Raw genomic sequence first — 19,864 nt, forward strand, 5'->3', positions numbered from 1 at the left:
CCTGGCAATATGCTTCAACGCTGACCATGAGATCTGAGAGAATTGTGCATCTCCACTATATTGCGTCATGTTTAAATTGATCATATTCATTTTGCGATGTTCTGTGAAATTATTCTTGTATTTTACGTGGTGTCTTTGGTTCGTCAAGTATGAACAATTTGCAAAAGTTACTGGGAAGAATCAGCCCCGTACGGCAAGCCTTCTACTTAGGTAGGTATACGGCTCATATTGCCTTCCTGTTTGCCTTCTTTTCTGGTCTGCGCATACTGGGGCTGTATATAATAAACTTGAACCAATCACCTTTAGGAGGATCTCCTGGTCTGGATCCCCTTTGGTAATAACGTTGCGATCATAGAGAGTTGTTGGAGATGCTCTAGTAGCTATATATTATATTTCGAGGATGTTTTGTAATACCTTGCTCCTAGGTATTTGAGTGCAGGACCCAAGATAGAGTGTTATTGTTCACCGCATGTTGCACCACAGCCGTCTATCTGTCGTTAATATTAGCTGCAAGATACTTTGGACACTTCGGGGTCCAGCTTGCAAAATGTCGCAATTCTTATGTTAAGAATTATCATCGCTTAGCATTTACTTTGAATTGCACTAGATCAGATATTGGCTTCGCGTCGTTGAATTCGAAATATTACCGATTTTTTATAATTTATAAACCATCCCATAGGACATGATCCCGGAAATTCTACTATTATTGAAATTTGTCAATTTTACGTAAATTTATTGCATCCTCGAATCAGTATCATATCAAAATGAATAACTTTTCATACTAACACCCGATGAGAAAGGGGAATGAAAAGGAGTTATACCCTCCTGACCCAGAGTTTTCTCAGGAGCTTAATTGTAAAATTTCCGGAAGGACCTTACAAAAGTAAATCTATAAATACTACGGGCTACTGCAGCTTATATTCAAATATTCTTGTATAAGGAATACTGTACACCGTTCGCCACGATTTCGGTTTTCAACTTTCTTTTTCATGCTGATGCGTTTAATTTCTTTCAACGCTGTTTGGAGCCTATTACCTATCTGATAAACAAACATAGTTTGTAGTTTACTCTTCCAGATAAGGTGCCAATCCTTCCTTATTACCTTTTGTCAAATTTCCAACTGAAGGAATATCGAGATTTTTTTTTGGGTTTGTTTTGTATCCTCGGCATGCCCATCTTTATCGCTCAGTAACTTTAATATGCAAATTCGGCTTTTTTGGTACTACCGATATATGATTCATTTTGTTACCTAGGCTTTCCTCACATTTCTTTCTTTTCGGAGAAACTAACGACAAAATTAAGGTTTAATAAGTGAGCTGACCGTCTGTGATCCTATATCTTCACGGGCAACAGACTGAAGGCATAATAAGGTCGCCTTGTACGAGATAATTACTAATCTTTTCTAGTGGATAATGTTTGAGATTAAGTTCAATAAAGATCGCTGATCTGCCATAATAAACTCTGTTTTTTTCTCAGTCGGCTCGTCTAGTTTTAGTTCATTGTTGATCGTAGACTTATTCCAGTTCTTAAACAGCTAACTAGCGTTTGTTTCGGTCCACCTGTCCCATTCGGATAATCAGGCCGAAGATTAACGAGTTCGAAGGCACCCATCTCCACGTTAGGATGCCACACTGATCGCGGATGTCACTACTTCGAGCGTGATCGTCACATGTTATGCCACTGATCCAATTCAGAACGATCATCTCCATCACCGATAGGCATTGTTTATTGTTTTCGGCAGCTGGCCAACACTTGATGGGTCAATCTCAAAAAATGCAAGTTGCATCATTGGCGAAAACCACCGATCCGAAGTGTTCACGTAGATCGCTCAGTTCTCTGTTTTGTGGTGCCACTGACATATCATGCATTCTCACAAAAAGTAAGATTTCAACTTTATGTTGCTTAATCCAATTTGGATTTCAGTATTCAGTTCTAATTATATTCGCTTTCTATATATTTAAAAAACTTTTTGGATCATCCTAATGGCTTTCACGAACTAGTTCATATTAATAGAAGTAATAAAAACTTGTTGTTTCTTTTCCGTTGGTGTAGGTATTTTATTCTTGCAAATACCGATATTTCGGGAACCACTTGTTCCCTTCATCAGTGCAAACAATACCGAAATATCGGTATTTGCAAGAATAAAATACCCACACCAACGGAAAAGAAACAACAAGTTTTTATTACTTCAGTCAGTGGCAGGCTATTGAAAATTACACACGTACAACGACTACCAGGCCATCATTTTTGAAATCAAGTAACTTACAAAGCTAAATTGGTCCTGGAAGCCAGTTGTAAAATGGGCAGTACATAGGTTTGACGAGGAGACTTTCAAAAAGGTTCTGCTGCAAAACACAAAGGTAGGAGTTAACGCAAATGATAAGACTTCCCAGATCGGTAAAAAATTACGACGAACATGCGACGCGTCCCTGCTAAGGCTTATCGTTTCCCGGAAAAAGTACCGAACTCTGAAATGGAGGAATGCCGCAAGACCTGTCCAAAGGCCAGAACATGCAATCAGCGAAGCAGAAACCGATCTGGATACAAGCAGCTACATGAATAATACAAAGAGGCGGGAAGAAATTACATGTGGGGATTCGAACCCCTGAGGAGGCGCAAAGGCAAATCCTCTCCACCGATTACTTGCCCTAGCTTGCTATACGAGATAGTGATGAACCTTTTCCAACAAAATGTGAACACCATTAATACTCCTATTGTCCAAGTGGATCCTGTTAAAATTCCAATGATAAGCGAGGAAAAGGCCATGGAATCTGCAAATAGCAGAAAATAAGGCCCCTGGCTTGGATAGTATCCCCAACAAAGCTCTTAAGGCAGCAGTGAATGTCTTAACGAAGGAGCATTTCCAACAGAGTGCAAAAAGCAGCAACCTAATCCCCATTCCCAAGCCAGGCAACATTGCTAAAGCCGCTCTGGTAGAGGGCAAATGTTGTGCAGTGATAACAATTGACATGAATAAATTTTACTCTGATAGTTCATATTGTCCGATACTGCAGAGCGTCAGCGGCAAACTCATTTTGGTTTTATGTTTTGACTAGTTCAAAATAACATCCATAACGAAGAGATAAGAGTAGTTTACTTTACTTTCTACACCTATTCCTTACATCCAGGATCAGACGTAATGAGAGAGTTATTACTTAAACTGGAAGAAAGGAAGTTTTCTTGGGACCACGTGACTTCCTGAGAACGATTTCTTGAAAGGCCGCTAGAAATCATAATCTCAGATTACTGGCCTACTTACCTTATTTCCTCTTAGTCACCTTTTATGTCAGAAAATAGCCCCTCAGGAATATTCGTAGTCCTCGCACTAAAAATGGAGATTATAAAATTTTCAAAATCAAAAATAATATTAGGTTGTTGCACATGAAATGGCAGATTTGGTACTAAAATTTGAAACGACTGTATAGCTGTAAAGCATTAATCAAAATTGGTGCCAGTCGATTCAAAACACTTCTCCTGGCGAAATACAAGAGCATGTATGCCAGTTTTGTAGAAGTCCAATTTTCGGGTGTTAACTTCGTCGAAGGCAGTTTTGATAACCTCTTCACTCTTAAGTTGTTTTTCCGCCAAAAAATGATCCAAATGCTTAAAAAAGTGGTAGTCGGTTGGCGAAAAGTCCGGTGAACATGGTGGATAAGGCAGAGTCTCATACTGCAATTCGTTCAACTTTTGAACCGTTGTTCTGGATACATGAGGTCATGCATTGTCGTGAAGGAGTATCACACCATCTCTGTTGACTAATCTCGGCCGTTGAGTACTCAATTTTTAATGCATTTCCCGAGTTGGGCACAATATTTCTGTGCATTTATCGTTTCTGCAGGTGCCAAAAAAGAATAGTGGATAACTGCAGCTATAGGCCACCAAACAGTCACCATTACCTTCTTCGGATGGAGGCTCGGTTTCGGCATATGCTTCGGTGGCTCATCAACATCTAGCCATTGTGCTGATTGGTGACGATTGCCATATAACATCCACTTTTCATCACATGTCACTATTCTGTGCAAAATGGAATCGCTTCTGTTGCGAGAGAATAAAGAACTGCAACTGCGTTGTCAATCGATGGTCCTGAGTGTCCACGTGGCTCACTTTGAAGGTTTACGTCGCCTGACTCGAATTTTTCGTTCGCTTACCGTATCAGCTGCTTTATGACCGATTTCGAACTTATACGGAAAAGTGTACGTTCTTGGCTCTTTTCCATCCTTTTTCACTGTTATCATAATGATGGTCAAAACTGAAATGACGCCTTGATTAAATGTAGGAGTGTTTATACTTCATTATCCGACATCAACAGCGCCAACTAGTGTTGGTTTGATACAACAAAATCGCACCTAATTTCACTTGATTGCGAAATCAGCCATTTCATGTGCAACAACCTAATATAATTAATGGTTGAATTTATGATTATTTAGAACCTTAATGTTACCTTTGAATTGAAAAAAAGTCTTGGAGAATAGAGTGTGCTTTTACCTCACTAGTTCACTAATGCAGCAAAATTTATTACTGCACCAAATGCATGTTAACGCACATACTTTTAAATAAAAAATATAATCAGCTTAAACCTTTCCCTCTTCTGCATGCTACTAATCTTCACTTGACTAATGTGTTCCTAAAAATTAAAGATAAAGATCTTGTTTTAAAAAAAAGCTAACTGTTTTACAATCTTACAATTATACTTCTACTTTTGGATTTTCTAGATTTTCAACCACTAAACACAATAACAACTTATCCAGATAACTACCTCAAATTAATCCAAAGACATTTTTATCACTTGTTTTTGTCAGTTTTTTTTTTGTCAAACATTTAAAATATTACATCCATTATAAAACATTTAAGAAAAAAACCTAAAAAATATTTTTCTTTTCTTTGAAATTCTCTTTTTTATATTCGTAGGCTGAATGTGTGATTTGTTCAAAAGCGACAAAGTACCTGCATGAGTTGCCAATATCATTAGAAAATATTATGCTTGAATTATGGCTACAATTTAAAAAAGTCGATACAATTCGATGGATATTGAAATTATTACAATGGCCAGCTTTAATCATTTATCGTATGCTCAGTTTACCAGAAGAAAGTGATTTATAGTAGTTTTAGAAAATTAAGAAAGTTGAAGTGTGCATGCGCCTTACACCCAGTTTTGAATTGAAACAAATGATTTTTGTTGACGCAGAAGAATATCCAAGCAAACAATCATGAAAGGAAGACAAACCAAGCGAATTAGTTATGATAATTATGTCATAATTGTATTTATCTAAAATTCATCTCATTAGGTTCAAATTGTTTGCTTGTCTTTGTTACAAACTGACGGAATACGAATTTAATTTTTCGTTGCTATTTCTGTTTTGTGTGTGATCGAAATGCTTCATTATTTATTTTAAATAATTATTGTTAACGAATTGCTTTTGTTGCAAGCTTGATGGTGTTTTCTTCTTATTCTGTCACAATCGTGTGTTTTTTTGCGAATTTTGATATTATTTAATAGCAACAAAATTGATAAATTTCCAACGGAAAATTGAATTATTTTAAATAATTTGTACTTCGGGGTAGGAATTGTTTATCTTTTTTTTCCGTAGTGGATTGTACAAGTGACAAAAAAGTTACTTAGTTGAACTTATTGAGATAAAATTTTGCGCCCATAATAGATTGTTGCGCCTAATGTGCCAAATGCTAGTTTGTAACTATAATAATCTTAGAGTTTACGTTTTCCTGTAAAAGTGTTCGGGTGAGCTTTATAGGAAATATTTTTCCCCAAAAAATGATTTTTGCTGGCTTGGGTGTATTCATTTATTTATAATGTGTTTAGCGGCTGTAAATAATTATTGCATTTTGTATTACTGTTTGGAAAGTATTCAAATATCGAAATTTTTCAAAGAATGCTAACTAACTTTTTATCATTTTCCATTATTTGTTTAGTTTAAGACCCAAATTATTGAGTAGATTGTTGAATTTATATAATTATTAGCGTAGATACTGCTACATATAAACTTAGGATCGTAGAAGATGATGAATTTTCTAACAACATTTGAAGGTTTTGAAGTGACAGATGGGACACTTTTTGGAGCAGAATAAGAGTTCAAACATTTAGGTTTCGAAAAAAAGTCAAAAAAGGGTCCAGTACTCTCACTTTTACCCTTCACACCAATCAATATTGTCTTCCATTTTGTTCGCTTATTTTCTACCCACGGAATTCCTGAACAATATTGAAGCCAATTTTGACCCCAAAAAGATATAATAATTCGTCATATTTTCAAATTCAAATTTTGACAGTTGCTAATTATTCCAACAATAGTTATTTTGATTTGATACCCATTAAAAATACATATCTTACTATGTACTTCCACTTTATAAATAGCCTTTTGATGCCGCCGATATGTTGTCATGGTTTACACGGGGGATTCGAGTTAGGAAGCAAACCTTTAGTTAAAGAGGTTCTACTCTGAAGGAATTATTTGATCAAGAAAAGGCACTGTCTCACACCTTTGGAGAGTGAATAATTTGCTTGTTATTTCCTTCTCTTTTTTTGAGATAGCTTAGATAGCACTCGAGTTACTCCTTCAGAAACAGTGTTTTTATTTTATTTTCATTCTACTTTAAGTACCTTCGGGAATCGTTTGCTTCCATTTCAATCAAGTTCCGAACATATTGCTTCTGTAAAAACTAAAATCAAATTATCAGTTTTGTTTGAGGCTTCTTCAAGAAATGTCATTTCAATTTTTTTTTGGTAAATGTCTGTCTGTATCTAAGCCGATTTTTTTTCTCAAAAACTACTCGTTCAGTTTCATAAAGCACGCAGTAATTAATACTATATCATAAACTGCATACTCATCATCATCATCAATGGCGCAACAACCGGTATTTGGTCTAAGTTTGCCTTAATAAGGAACTCCCGACATTCCAGTTTTGCGCCGATGTCCACCAATTCGATATCCCCAAAAGCTGCCTGGCGTCCTGGTCTAAGCCATCTAAGCCATTGCTTCACCTCAGGCAGGGTCTGCCTCGTCTTCTTTTCTTACCATAGATATTGTTCTTATAGGCTTTTCGGGCTGCATCATCTTCATCCGTACCCCCCTCCCTCCACACGATATCAATGCCATTCACCTAATCTATTGTGAATTATAAGTATTTCTGCTTCGGGTCTTGCTCTGATGGCGACAATTACCTGATTTTGTACACTTAGCCTTCATATCCGCATATTTAAAATATAAATATCGTCGCTTCAAGGCAATAGATCTTCAGTAGCAATTGCTGTATTAGGTAATTTTACCAACTGCAACTTAGCATTGCTTAGCATAATATACATATGATTGCCATATATCCCTAAATGGCATAGCGCGTCAACCGCGTGGTCACGTCATCATTGGCATAATATACCAGCAGAAGATTGCGATGTCCTCTATGAGCTCTTTACTTCTCAGGAATTAAAATTCAACACCATATCTGTCGCTATTAGACATTTTTTATTCAGCAAAGTTTCGGGAACAACTTGTTCCCTTCTTCAGTGTTGAATTTCAATTCCTAAAAATTTTTCGCTAGAAATACCACCAACACGGATTGATTATGTTTACTTCTTCCTGACTATTAAAAGTTGGAATCATCCTCTTGGCCTGCTCTATAGCCCTAGACGGAGGATTTACCGTTGAATACAACCGTGATCCATTGCTTGAGATTTAATTTTACTCATTTCGGACTTACCAATCTTCTGCTCAAAATATTTACATTATATTAGAAAAATGCAATTCCTTTACATAGCGACGTTGATAGGATTTCCGTAGAAATGACTGAGCTTAAACACTGACTACCGCACTTCACTTTAGATTATCTCCTCTTCCAATTCAACTTTCTTCTCCCAACTATCCACAGGGGAAACCTTTTTCAGTATTTCTTTTCTGCCGAAAAGTAGCTTAAAGTATCCAACAGAACCTTATATTCCTCCGTATAGGTGGCCAACCAACCCTTGGAGGCAGGATGATTCTGGGATGGGGGAGAGGGAGATCGGCTCTTCGCCCCTCTCTACTAGGCAACCCCTGTTTGATCCGGTGAAATTGCCATCGAGACTTCAAAGTAGTGCAACCTGCCTCACTGAGATTCATATTTCCGATCCAACAAATGCATACGCCAAACTCCCAGCTTGGTAACCACCTAGTAGTTAACAAAGCGATGAGTGTCGTTAGTCACTTCGAAGTCAGTTGTGGGCCTCGGTATGCCGCTCCACACTGACCACCAAGGCCATTACAACATTGAGAATTGTCATTAGTGGTTTCGAAGGCAATATCCTAGTGATCAATTGTTATGCAGACTTTTAGGACTCAAGTCTACTGCAATGATGCCGCTAAACGCTGTGATTGCAGGATAGGTTCAGGATAATATTTTCGTGACACAAGTGCCGAATTGTCAAATCGTTGCCAACATTTATTCTTTCTTACTAAGATAGGCCTAAATCAGTTGTTGCCATGTTGGCAATAATAGCGAAGATGAACTTTGGTCTGATAGCCTCATGTGCCCGTATTATTCGGCTTCCATACAATGAAGTCTACACAAAAAAGGTGACATAAGCTGGTTCCCTGGGACGTAAAAGTTTAAAAAATTTACTTCCACATACCATCTCATACGGAATGTTCCTAAATTAGACGATAGCACCACCATCGATATGGAATCTTTCAATTGCTCAAAGGAGAGCAAAGGATTCAGAGGTGATTTCATTTTAATTTATTTTTGACTGTCATATATGAACCACACTGAATTCAGCAATTTTTCTTTGACAATAATGCGATACCACTTAGACCTTCTTTCCACTAACTCCGGTTCTTTACAGCGCAAATTTTTCTTTTGTCCTTTATGAATCCACCAAAGGTCAAAAGCTGTTTTTCAAAATCCCAGTCTTTGAAGCATCAGATGAAAGTGCTCGATCGGCCCAGTGCAACATGAGATTCTTTTGCTGAAATTCAATAGATTGACAGAAGCGTAAAATTTTAAAACCAACGGAGGCTGATCAAAAACCAGTGACAAAAATATTGTACAAAAAGCATTTATTTTTATTCTTTGCAATCAACATGTTCTTTTTCAAATTTGCTTTCCATTTTCGCCATCGCCTTTAGGGGGAATTTTACCTCGGGGAACAGCCAAAAATCACGTAAGCCTAGGTCCGGACTATTTTGTGGGTGGAGTGCAGTTTTGACGCCATGTCTACCCAAAAACTTGACTATAGAATGAGCGACATAGGGTCTCAAATTGTCATGATGCATTAAAATTCCATTGATGTGATGTGTTGTGTGTCATGCAAGAGATACGACTTCTTGTTACATCTAATTTCTTATATGACATCGTCTCTCAGTGGGCTAACATATCTATGATTTTTCAACATAATCTTCTAATGTTTTTCTTCCCTAGTGAATTGATCATTTTTAAATCACCGTCTAATAAAATAAAGAGAAACCAATTGCGCAAAGGGGTTTCCACTGTCTTGAAGTCATCTTCTTTTTAGTGGCGACAAGTAAGAACTGTAAGGATGATCAATGGTTCACTTCTTTGTGGATTATAGGGCATCCACGCAGTCTCACTCACTCAAAAGCTTATAGTAGTACAGTTATGTTCTTGGGTGTTTAACATGAACAGCTGTCGAGTTGACTTAATCCCACAGTCTTCTTAAGATACGGATTGATTGTGAGACCACAATCAGAACCCCGCTGAGGCAAGCACAGCAGTACCAGTCTATACTGAGTGCATGGCTCAGCATTCATATTGGTGGAATTCTCCATCGAACTTTGGAATAGGGCACCCGTGCTGAAAGGGCAACACCAGGCTCGAAGGTCTCTATCCGCTTGGACGCAACCACAATCTCTACAAAACTCTCATTAGGGGGTCAACCGCTATAACCGAGCTAAACGCACATGAACTAAGAATTCCCTTGCGGCATGTGAATCAGAGGTTATCCTGGTTCCCATGGTAGGATTATCCCTCTGGTAAGATTTCGTGACCTAAAACGACTTTAGGTGAGTCTCCGTGCAGACTCGGGTCTTATGGCCCTTATTGAGCCTTGAAGCATTCGCCTACGGTATCACAGCTAGCAGACCATAGTGTGTACAGCTTTTCTCGGTGTCACCACATGGAGGTTCTCCTCGCCCGACAGGTTGCTGCCTTGTCTTCCTCGCCACCACCTTAAAGCACCTTATAGTAGTACAGTAATAACCTGCCATCTCTAGTGAAAAACAAAACTGTTATAAATAACATGTTAGTTGACGTCCGAGTCCTGCTTTCCCCTTCTTATGGCATTTCATAGTAGGCCGTTTGGAGGGGCTTTGCAGTGGTTAATTCAAGTTTCTTCGTAGCTGAAAAAATATCCCTTTTTTCTGGAACCATACTAAAAGCATCTTACCGACCTCTAAACGTTTGAACAGTTATGCTGTCGGAAGACAAGGGAACTACTTTTCACACACTATACAGCACTCTACGTCCTCTGTACTGATTGTGTAACAACTCCTTTAACTCGCCTCCATCTGTGCTCCAATATCAGAGCCGATGACTATTTTAAAGTCATTCACGTTTGTCCTTAATTTCCTCATGCCAAGGAAACGCTCAAGCAATAGACAGGACTTGCTATATGCAAGATTTCAACAAACGGAATGCTACTATTCAACTGCGCGGACCAGCAAATCAACGTCAGACAGCTATTATATAATAACAAATAGCAAACAATGAATACTTGCGGTCACACTACTCCTAAGGCAGAGGTGAGGGTTTGAAAAGTTGCCGCTACACTGGACGAAGCTACCCTTTGATTTTTATTCTAGGGTGAACTAACTAGTTTGGTTATTTCTGAAAGGTTCTTTTGATACTTCTGCCTGTTATATCATTTTAGCCGAACGTCACGTACCCATCCGTTGTTTCTCAAATTTGCAGTAAAATGACCATCGAAACCGAAAATCAAATCGGACCCCATCGAAAAAGTAGGATAAGCCATGATAAATTATACTCGCACTTGACATTCAGCTTTCTCTACTCATTCTCAGATGTTCTAAGGTGTGGCCTTGGAGTCCTCACTGTCCCTGATATCTCTATGCTTAATTCTATTTAAGATGCAGTATTCCTCAATGTGGACCAAAAACCAATAGTTCGTACCTTCCACAGGATATAATTCTTGATTATTGAGTAATAGAAAAGGAAAAAAAATGGGCTCTGACCAGCAATTTACTTTGATGCTTCAGTCCAGAATGTACTCTTAGTTCCGCCTTCTTTGCATCGCAGTAATGAAATATAAAACGTTTTTCCCTCTTATCCAAGTGCACAAAGTCATTCGGGCTAACGTATATTAATCCATACAGCCTCCTTTTCGTATCGTTATTTTTCCCTTATTTGATTTTCAATGCTGGTGTGATACTACTGGGCAAGTGATGAGCCTTCCATAGCCTGACAACACAATGACGATCACAAACATCCAAGACGAACTGGGATTCCAACCCGGGACAACGAGATCGAGAGGCTGACGCGCAACCAACTTGGTCATTGCACTGTGCTAGGTGGTTGCTTGCTGAAAAAGCCAATACCACTCAGATTTCTACTACCGTAGAAGTGACTAAAATGTGTTGTGAGATACAACTTTTGAATTTAAAGAACTCTCTGTAAGTAGAAGATTTTTTCCTAAGAAGTAAAGGGGTCCGTGATTAAAAAAACAGTTCTGGACTATGAAATGTTGTTTCGTTGCTAGTGTCACTTATGTTCCATGCAGGACCACTTCACATCAATGACTGCCCCAATATCCGCCAAATTGAATATGCATACAACTCCTAAGGCTTCCTGAGATGCCGGTAGTTCTGTCAAAGGAATTCTTATATCTTTGAAAGTTTTTGGCGTCTTTATTTTTGAAAAGAAATTCTAGTTCACACAAATATTGTCTGAAAAGAACCACTGAACGGTAGAAGAAATGCCAATTTTAACATATTTTACTTAAATATGATTAAAAAATAAATTTATTTGAAACCACAGAGAAAAGGATACTATAAATTATCTGACGATAAATGGACCCTTGGTAATCACAATGCAAATACCAAAACAGTTGAGCGTCAGCTTCTGAATCCCCGGGTTCGGACCCTATTTGCGTCATGGATGTTTGTCTTTGCCTTTGTGCTTGCCCAGTTACTGCAGTCTTATCACTTACACAGCATTAGGTCTAATGATATAATACATTGAAAATAAAACGGGGAAAAGTAAAAATGTAAAAAATTAGAGATTGTGTGAATATGCTACGCATCACAAAGTGTGAACAGGCGATTTATCGATAATAATAAATGAATTGAATAGAAAAATTGGCATCACATGCTTAGTACTCTCAGTGCTCAGTGTATTGAAAATAACTTTCAACTTTAAATTACCCTTTCTACTTTTTCAAATAGTTGATTCAACTTGTAATTAGTTCTGAGCGTAGTTTTGCGGAGGGTCTAAAGATTTCCTTGGGCCCAAATTCTTACAAAAATTAAGGATTACCATCATTCCAGATCCGATAATTTTCTTAATTTGAGTGTCCTTAAAACTAAAGATGTATTGTACCCGCTATTGTTATTATTTCCTCGGAATTCATTTACAACTTCACTGGCCATTAAGTGGATACCTAACGAATCTAAAATTTTTTTGATTTTAGTTTTTGAAGTGAATCTTGTCTGAACAAATACTGAAGCTTTCCAAAAAGAGAAAATCCAGCCCTGGGCTGAAAATTATATGAGTCTCGATTATTTCGTTTGCTAACTTATAAAAGGACGATCTGATTCCCAATATTTATAAAAATTTAACATTTCTTACAGCTGAGTATTACTTTCGTTTTCTATTCGGCAAATTTATCTTCACATGAGTACAACGCAACATCCCCAAGATTTTTGCAACTATGGTCCATGCTAGCTTTAACATTACCCGCACGTAGCTTGTTGAAGGTTGGATATACCGTGTGTCGGTGCAATTTAGAGCCTCCTTAAATCCCCGATCTGTGTCGTAAGCCCCTCTCTTCTCCAGGTAACTCTCGGCAGAAGTGATAAGTTAACCTAGAATATCAGTCCTTGCTAGTGACTTCCCAATTTGGTTCCAGTTAGCCAAGTCTGCTACAATCTCTTAGATACACTTAGATAGCCTGGTAACCAAGTTTTCAGTAATGAGATCACTTGACGGAAATAGAACTGCCAATCTGAAAACTTTCGAGGCCATCAGCTACTCAGTCCTTAAATGATATGTGTGTCAATAAGGGAATAGCTCGCCAGAAGGTTTACCAACTTTAGATACCGACACAAGCCTCTACCATTCCCATAATGATGGAAAGATCCCCTCTGCAATGCATGTTCCACACAACTTAGAAAATATGTCTTGATCGCACTTGAAGGTCTTATTAGGTTTCACTTTCGGACTCAAAGTTTTTTTTCCCCATATTCCGTAGATTTTCTCTTATTACTGCGAGTATTGCTGATATCTGCTAAGTCTCTTATGGCAGTTACAGTCTCCCTCTTACTGAGGCGTTAACCCCGGGGTAATGATGAAATGAGTGCACGTAATTCTTTCTCAAGTGACCCTATCACAACCTTCTAGAGACCTGTCAAAACTTTTTTTTTTATCTCTGAGTAGAGTCCTTCTAAGAGTCTCCCTTACTTTGCTAAGCAACTAACTTCAGGTTTGTTCAAACTCCTTTGTAGGATGTTTTTTTGTTTTGTCCCTTTTAATAAGTTCTACCTATGACTCTTTGGATCATTGTTCGGCTTGATGACAACCCAAGTGAAAATTAGACGATTCAATATTCCATCAGAAGTTAAATTTTCTGGTAGGAGATCCGCATAGTCTCAACAGTGAATTGGACTTTGTTCTGTGTAATCCCTCTATGTACCAGGTGTCCTAATTAATTTCCGTTTTTTTTTTTGTGAATAAAACACATAATTCCAAGGGAGCCGTAAAGGTTATTTTATTCGAAATATTTTCCATCGCTTTCTACACATTTTTCCCACCTTTCTGGTGTGTTGTGAATACCACGCCAGTAGAATTGACTGTCTTTGGAGGTGACCCACTCAGTGCACCATTTCCGCAAATTTCCGTAAGAGTCGAAGCGCTTCTTAGAAAGTCCGTAGCTCAATGCGACAAAGAAGTGGTAATCCGATGTGGCCAGGTCTGGTGAGTAAGCCGCATGGTTACCGCACCTCCCACTTGAGTTTTTCCAACGTACCGCGACCGACTTTCGACTTATGCGATGGTGCATTTTCATGGAACAAAATCACCTTCTCCTGTCTTTCTCGATATTCTAGCCGGTTCTCCGCAATCGCTCGGCTTAAATCTTTCATTTGCTGTTTGTATCGAACGACGTTCACAGTTTCACTAGGTTTCAGCAGTTCAAAGTAGATCACACGCACAGCATGACTTTCGGACCGTAATGATTTGGTCGTGCCGTCGCTTCACCTGGACTCAACCACGATTTGTTGCGTTTAGGGTTCTCCAAGACAATCCACTTTTCGTCGCCCGTAACAATATGATGGAGAAAAGACTTTCTTTTGTACCATTGAAGCAGCATTTCACACGTCACTTTTCGGTTGCGTTTGCGTGTTGTCTTCATCCAATAATAATGCTTGCAATTCCGCGTCATGAAACGATTTTCGCTTGCCGGACAGTGCGGCGTCGATCAGGTCGAAATTTCCATTTTTGAATTGTCCAAACCACGTTTCACATGTTCGAAGTGTTAATGCACGATCGCCATAAACTTCCACAAGTGGCTCTTGCACAATTTTTTCCTTGATTGAACATGAAAAGCAATGCATGGCGCATATGCGCGAAATTCGGTGCGTAAGCGGACATATTTTACGCGCAATAAAAACTTGCTGGACGATTTTTTTGGGGAAACATCAACGCAGTTTAGACACTCGACAACAACTAAACAAAATGACAGGTATGTGTGACCAACAGCGACACAAAACATAGAACGCCATCTATCGAAAAAAATCGGAAAATAATTAGGAGTACACCTGGTAAGTGTACCTGCCATGCCTATACAAAAGTTTTCTGAGCAGCTTTGTTAACAGCTTCCCCATTTTCGACAGACTCCCTCTCTAGCTGACCTCTCAGGCACGGTCTGCCTCGTCTTCTTTTTCTACCATAAATATTGCCCTTATAGATTTTCCGAGCTGAATCATCCTCATCCATACAGATTTGGTGATCCACCCACTGCAGCCTATTGAGCCGGATTTTATCCACAACCAGACGGTCATGGTATCGCTCATATATTTCGTCGTTATGTAGGCTACGGAATCTTCCATACTCCTCTTCGGAGGATTCTTCTCTTGAACGCGGCAAAGAATTTACAGTTTTTTTGCTAAGAACCCAGGTTTCCGAGGAATACATAAGGACTGGCAAGATCATAGTCTTGTACAGTAAGAACTTTGACCTTATGGTGAGGCGTTTCGAGCGAAACAGTTTTTGTAAGCTGAAATAGACCCTGTTGACAGCCATCAACCGTGGGCAGATTTCATCGTCGTAACTGCAACTTTCGAACCTAGATCGAAATTTTCAACGGTCTCAAGGTCCTATCTTCATTGTTTTCGTTTGATCAGTGCGATTCGATGTTGTTCGTTCTTAAGTTTTTGGCGATGACATTGCCATCATGTACTTCGTCTTGCCTTCATTAACGTGCAGCTCCAGATCTCGCGCCGCCTGCTCGATCTGGATGAAGGTAGATTGTACGTCTCGGATGGTTCTTCCCATGATGTCAATATCGTCAGATTAGGCCAGTAGTTGGGTAGACTTAAAGATAAGGTCTGGTGGTCGTTTTGGTTCCATTTAATATCCATCTTAGTTTTAGATATTTGGTGCTAGTAGCAATGTGACTTCCGCATAGCATGGATTGGACGCCATGTAGCACTCCTTGACAATGTGCCCTTTATCACGACAACCTTTGCATTGAAGGACTGACAGCCTTTTACAAACTTTCACGAATTTTAACCACATGAACAGGACCATATGAATATATTAATAAAAAGTCTATATAAGTCTATTAAGGACCCTAGACAAAAATTTCCGGGCGGATTGGAATCACCCTCTTCCCTTTTCTAAATTCGGCAAATTAAAAAATATAAATGTCAACAATCTACTCAAATCTCGGTATGCATTAACCCCATCAGCACATCAGCAGAAATCATTGAAAATTTCTTTTTAAAACAAAGTAATTTTTAAAAAATCATTTCGGTACCAAAAAATGGTAATTTGTAAATATTAGAAAACTTCCAGGCCACAGGTTCAGTCTTACAAAATAGAAATTAACTGAATTTTTGGCGAAAGAAACTTGCATGGATTGATTGTGATATAAACGTTGAACGTTGCAGTTTTCCTGAATAGCTTTAATACTGAATTCGATTGAAGTTAGAAATATTGTTGTAAATTCTTATGATCACATTAGTTGATTTTATTTAATGTTGTAAAAATAATTTAAGTATTAAGTTTTGTAAATTATTATATTTAATTAAATAAGAGAGAACAAGGAAATATATTTTCACGTTGATTTTTTATAATTATTGCATTTTTAATATTGCTGAACGTCTTTGTAGTGCAAGCAATAAGTATGATTTGAAATGATTTTTATAGTTTTATCGATAGAGGCGTAGCAATGGTAGACAAATAACTTTTGTTGCATTTTAGAACAGATATACTTGCATAAGGTTTTCTTGAAAATTACAAAAAAAAACTTATTTGTCTTGCCCAAGCCAATTTTCATAAAAATAATCACACGAAAAAATTTAAACGCCATCTACCTACTCTCATCTCTTTTAGAATTCATCAAAGCCGGACACCTTGGATCTGGGTGGTTCAAGCCCCAACCCCTACCGTGAGCTTGTCGAGAAATATGAGGCTCTTTTGGAAGTTCAACGTCACAACATGGCACGCCGCCAATCACCACCCAATTTGCACGATGATATTCCAACATCTGGTGAATTCAGTTCAATGAATACAAAAGGAACAGATGAAAGTTCCTACATTGAACGCGAAAAGTCACAACCACGCTCAACCATTTCCAACGGAGCTTCATCCACGGCTGAATCGACTTCGGCAACCACCAACGGAATTGCACCAAACACTCAATCCGGCCAGAAAAGTGGCAAAAACTCTCGTCGCACACCTACCGATTTCTCAGAGGCTGAGACATCCAGTTCAGGATTCTCAGATGAAACCAGCAATAAGGCCACCCAAACCGATGAAAGACGTGGATTCTTCCTGTGCTCAATTGGCGATGGTGATGATTGCAAGTTTAGCATTTATGACGACGTCAGTCCAGTTGATTCGAGATTCCGCAATCGTCCTGAATATCGTGAACTCTTCAAGGAGATATTCGCTGTGTTGAAGAAAGCAGCGGAGAATAAGGAAGAGGGAGATAAGCTGCCATTACTTGATGATACACATCCGACTGTAAATAAAGTCCCTCCAGTCACTCCAGCCAACGAAGAAATTCCTGACTTCGGCGACGATACACAAAGCATCATTTCATCTGTTGTTTCAGAACAATCAGTGGCCATGTCTGAGTGCATAACCAAGACCGAACGTAAGACTGCAGCAAAGAAGCATATAATCGAAATGGGTCAGGAGAACAAGCCACCTGTTCTACCGACACCAGGCCAAACATCAGCCAACAACGGTGCCACCGGTGGCAATGGCAAAAATTTGACAGAGAATGGACGCGTCCTAACCCCATTGAAACGCGAACCTACTGAATATCTTGCCGTGACTGTAGGCGTGAAAAAGAAGAATCGCAAGAAGAATCGTAACCTGAACTTGGACCGATCTGATTCACCGATTCTCCCATCGCCTCCACGGGTATACTTAGCTTCAGGCAAGAAGCGAAGGGACATGCGACCGTTCAACGTATCCGCAACATCCTGGTCAACCCCGAGCTCAAATCCAAACGTACGTCCCTCGACGCTTATGAATCGACCCCTGGCCACCGAGTGGAACGGCAACTCCATGGTCATCTACAACCGTAGCGCTCAATCTGCAGCAGCTTCCGGTCATACACACAATAATTGTGGGGGTGAGATGGACATGTCCCATGTGGAGTTCCGACCAAGCACGGTTTCACAAGATTTGCACAAATTGAAAAAGCTGGACTTATCGTACGCCGAAGTACTTCGACGGGCGGACGCCTGCAAACACCACCATCGTAGGAAATAAGTGGGATTTAGTGTAATTTTAAAGGGGCGTGCTGGTGCGTCCCGCCTTACATTCCATCTTATCTGGTCGTCTGTCAAACCCCATTCACACTATCCACTATCGTCTCAATTAATGTTATTTTTGCCCGCCGTAGCCATTTATATGAAGAGGTCCTTTTTCCAATTTATCTACTCGGAATGTGCTTGTTTTCTCCTTTCTGTTATGTATATTTAACCTGTTTATTTTCCCTTCTGTACCTAATGTAATTTCTAAGAACTAATGTGGAACACAAATTCGTTGTATAATAATAATCCTGGTTGATATTTTTTCGATTGATAATCAATTGTCCCTGATGTCCTTTAGAGTGTCATTTATTTTCCTTAAAGTTATACATATTGTACGTAAAAATAATTCGTCTCCTGTTTTGTTTTCTATTGTTAGTTTCGTTCGTATCGATAGGATTCTGTAAACATTGTATTTTGTCTGTAAAACAACATTTAAGTAAGAAATCAAACAAAGGAACGAACAAGTGAGAAGTGTAAAATTCAAAATAAAAATAATTATTAGTGAAAAAAAGGTATTTCATTTTAGAGAAGGTTTAACCTCTTAGGAAGCAAATGTGTAACAATTTTCAGGCATAATAAAAATTCTTGAGTGTGTAGCACCTAGACAGCGTCGATGCCAGCCAGCAAGGAGCTGGACCAGAACTCGGCCATGCTATTAACATAATATGCTGGTCCCAAGCCCTGATAAAGAAGAAGGGTTTGAGGCAACGTACTTTGGACTATCCTCACTAAAACAAAAATAAAATGCTGAGATCAGGAAAGAGATAAATAAAGTATAATTCTTCTTTCTTTTTCTTCAGCGTTTGTCCCGTTCACAAGCGGGGTCGGCTCGTCGTGATCGGTTTCGCCATTTGGCCCTATCGAATGCCTGATCTGGGTGCAATCTCGAGGCTTTCAAATTCCCATCCAGCGTATCAAGCCACCGTTGTTTCGGCCTGCCTTTTGGTCGTTTACCATCGACTTCGATGTTCAGATCAATCTTGGCAAGATAAATAAAGTATAATTGGAGTTATTCTACTATGCTAAATCCTACCTGATCTCTCTTGGCGACAGGCCCCGCGACAGGCCGGCCAAGAAAATGCATCCAATGTCGTTAGAAACAAGATGATCGGATCGAGTAACAAACCTCGGAAAAATACTAAGGCCTCACCTCAGTCGACGCGGCAGGACGGGCCCCGGTCCTGTCGAGAAATGGGCAAGGGTTCTTGACACATGGACGACGTCAGGACGTAAAGAAGTTAATCCGAGCACAAGAAATGTTTGCACCCTAACTGGGAAGACCGAGCAACTCGCAAATGCAATTCGGAAAAGGCGCATTGATGTCTGCGCTCTGCAAGAAACCCGATGGTCGGGTGCCAAAAGCTGCGACATTGAACGCGAATGCGGTAAAAATGGCTATAAACTTCTCTATTTTGATAGCCCACACACTCAATACAGTGTTGGCATTGTCATCTGTAAATCTATGGTGGCTAAGCATATGGTGGACTTCGGCCATAAAATAAGCGCCGACGATCTGAAAGTGTCAGAGGGTAGTATAGGTCCCAGGGCGAAACGTGGATTGGTACGCACGATGGAGCATTAAACCTGGAAAACGCCTGCTGAAACAACAACAACAGCTCTACTACCAAACCCCACCCCTC

At 39.2% G+C, this 19,864-nt stretch overlaps 1 protein-coding gene across 5 annotated transcripts in view; it reads left to right on the plus strand.

The window, feature by feature from the left end:
- Nucleotides 1-18,735, plus strand: part of LOC119657496 (cerebellar degeneration-related protein 2-like) — a 361,935-nt gene extending 343,200 nt beyond the window's left edge. For all 5 annotated transcript variants that reach the window (XM_038064430.1, XM_038064427.1, XM_038064428.1 and 2 more), the window contains one exon: nt 16,789-18,735. In XM_038064430.1, coding sequence (XP_037920358.1) covers nt 16,789-18,180 — 1,392 coding nt within the window. In that variant the 3' untranslated portion in view covers nt 18,181-18,735. The remainder of the gene's footprint in view (nt 1-16,788) is intronic.
- Nucleotides 18,736-19,864: the final 1,129 nt, after the last annotated feature.

This window comes from Hermetia illucens, chromosome 5 (assembly GCF_905115235.1).
Source record: "Hermetia illucens chromosome 5, iHerIll2.2.curated.20191125, whole genome shotgun sequence".
In the NCBI taxonomy this organism is placed as follows: Eukaryota; Metazoa; Arthropoda; class Insecta; order Diptera; family Stratiomyidae; genus Hermetia; species Hermetia illucens.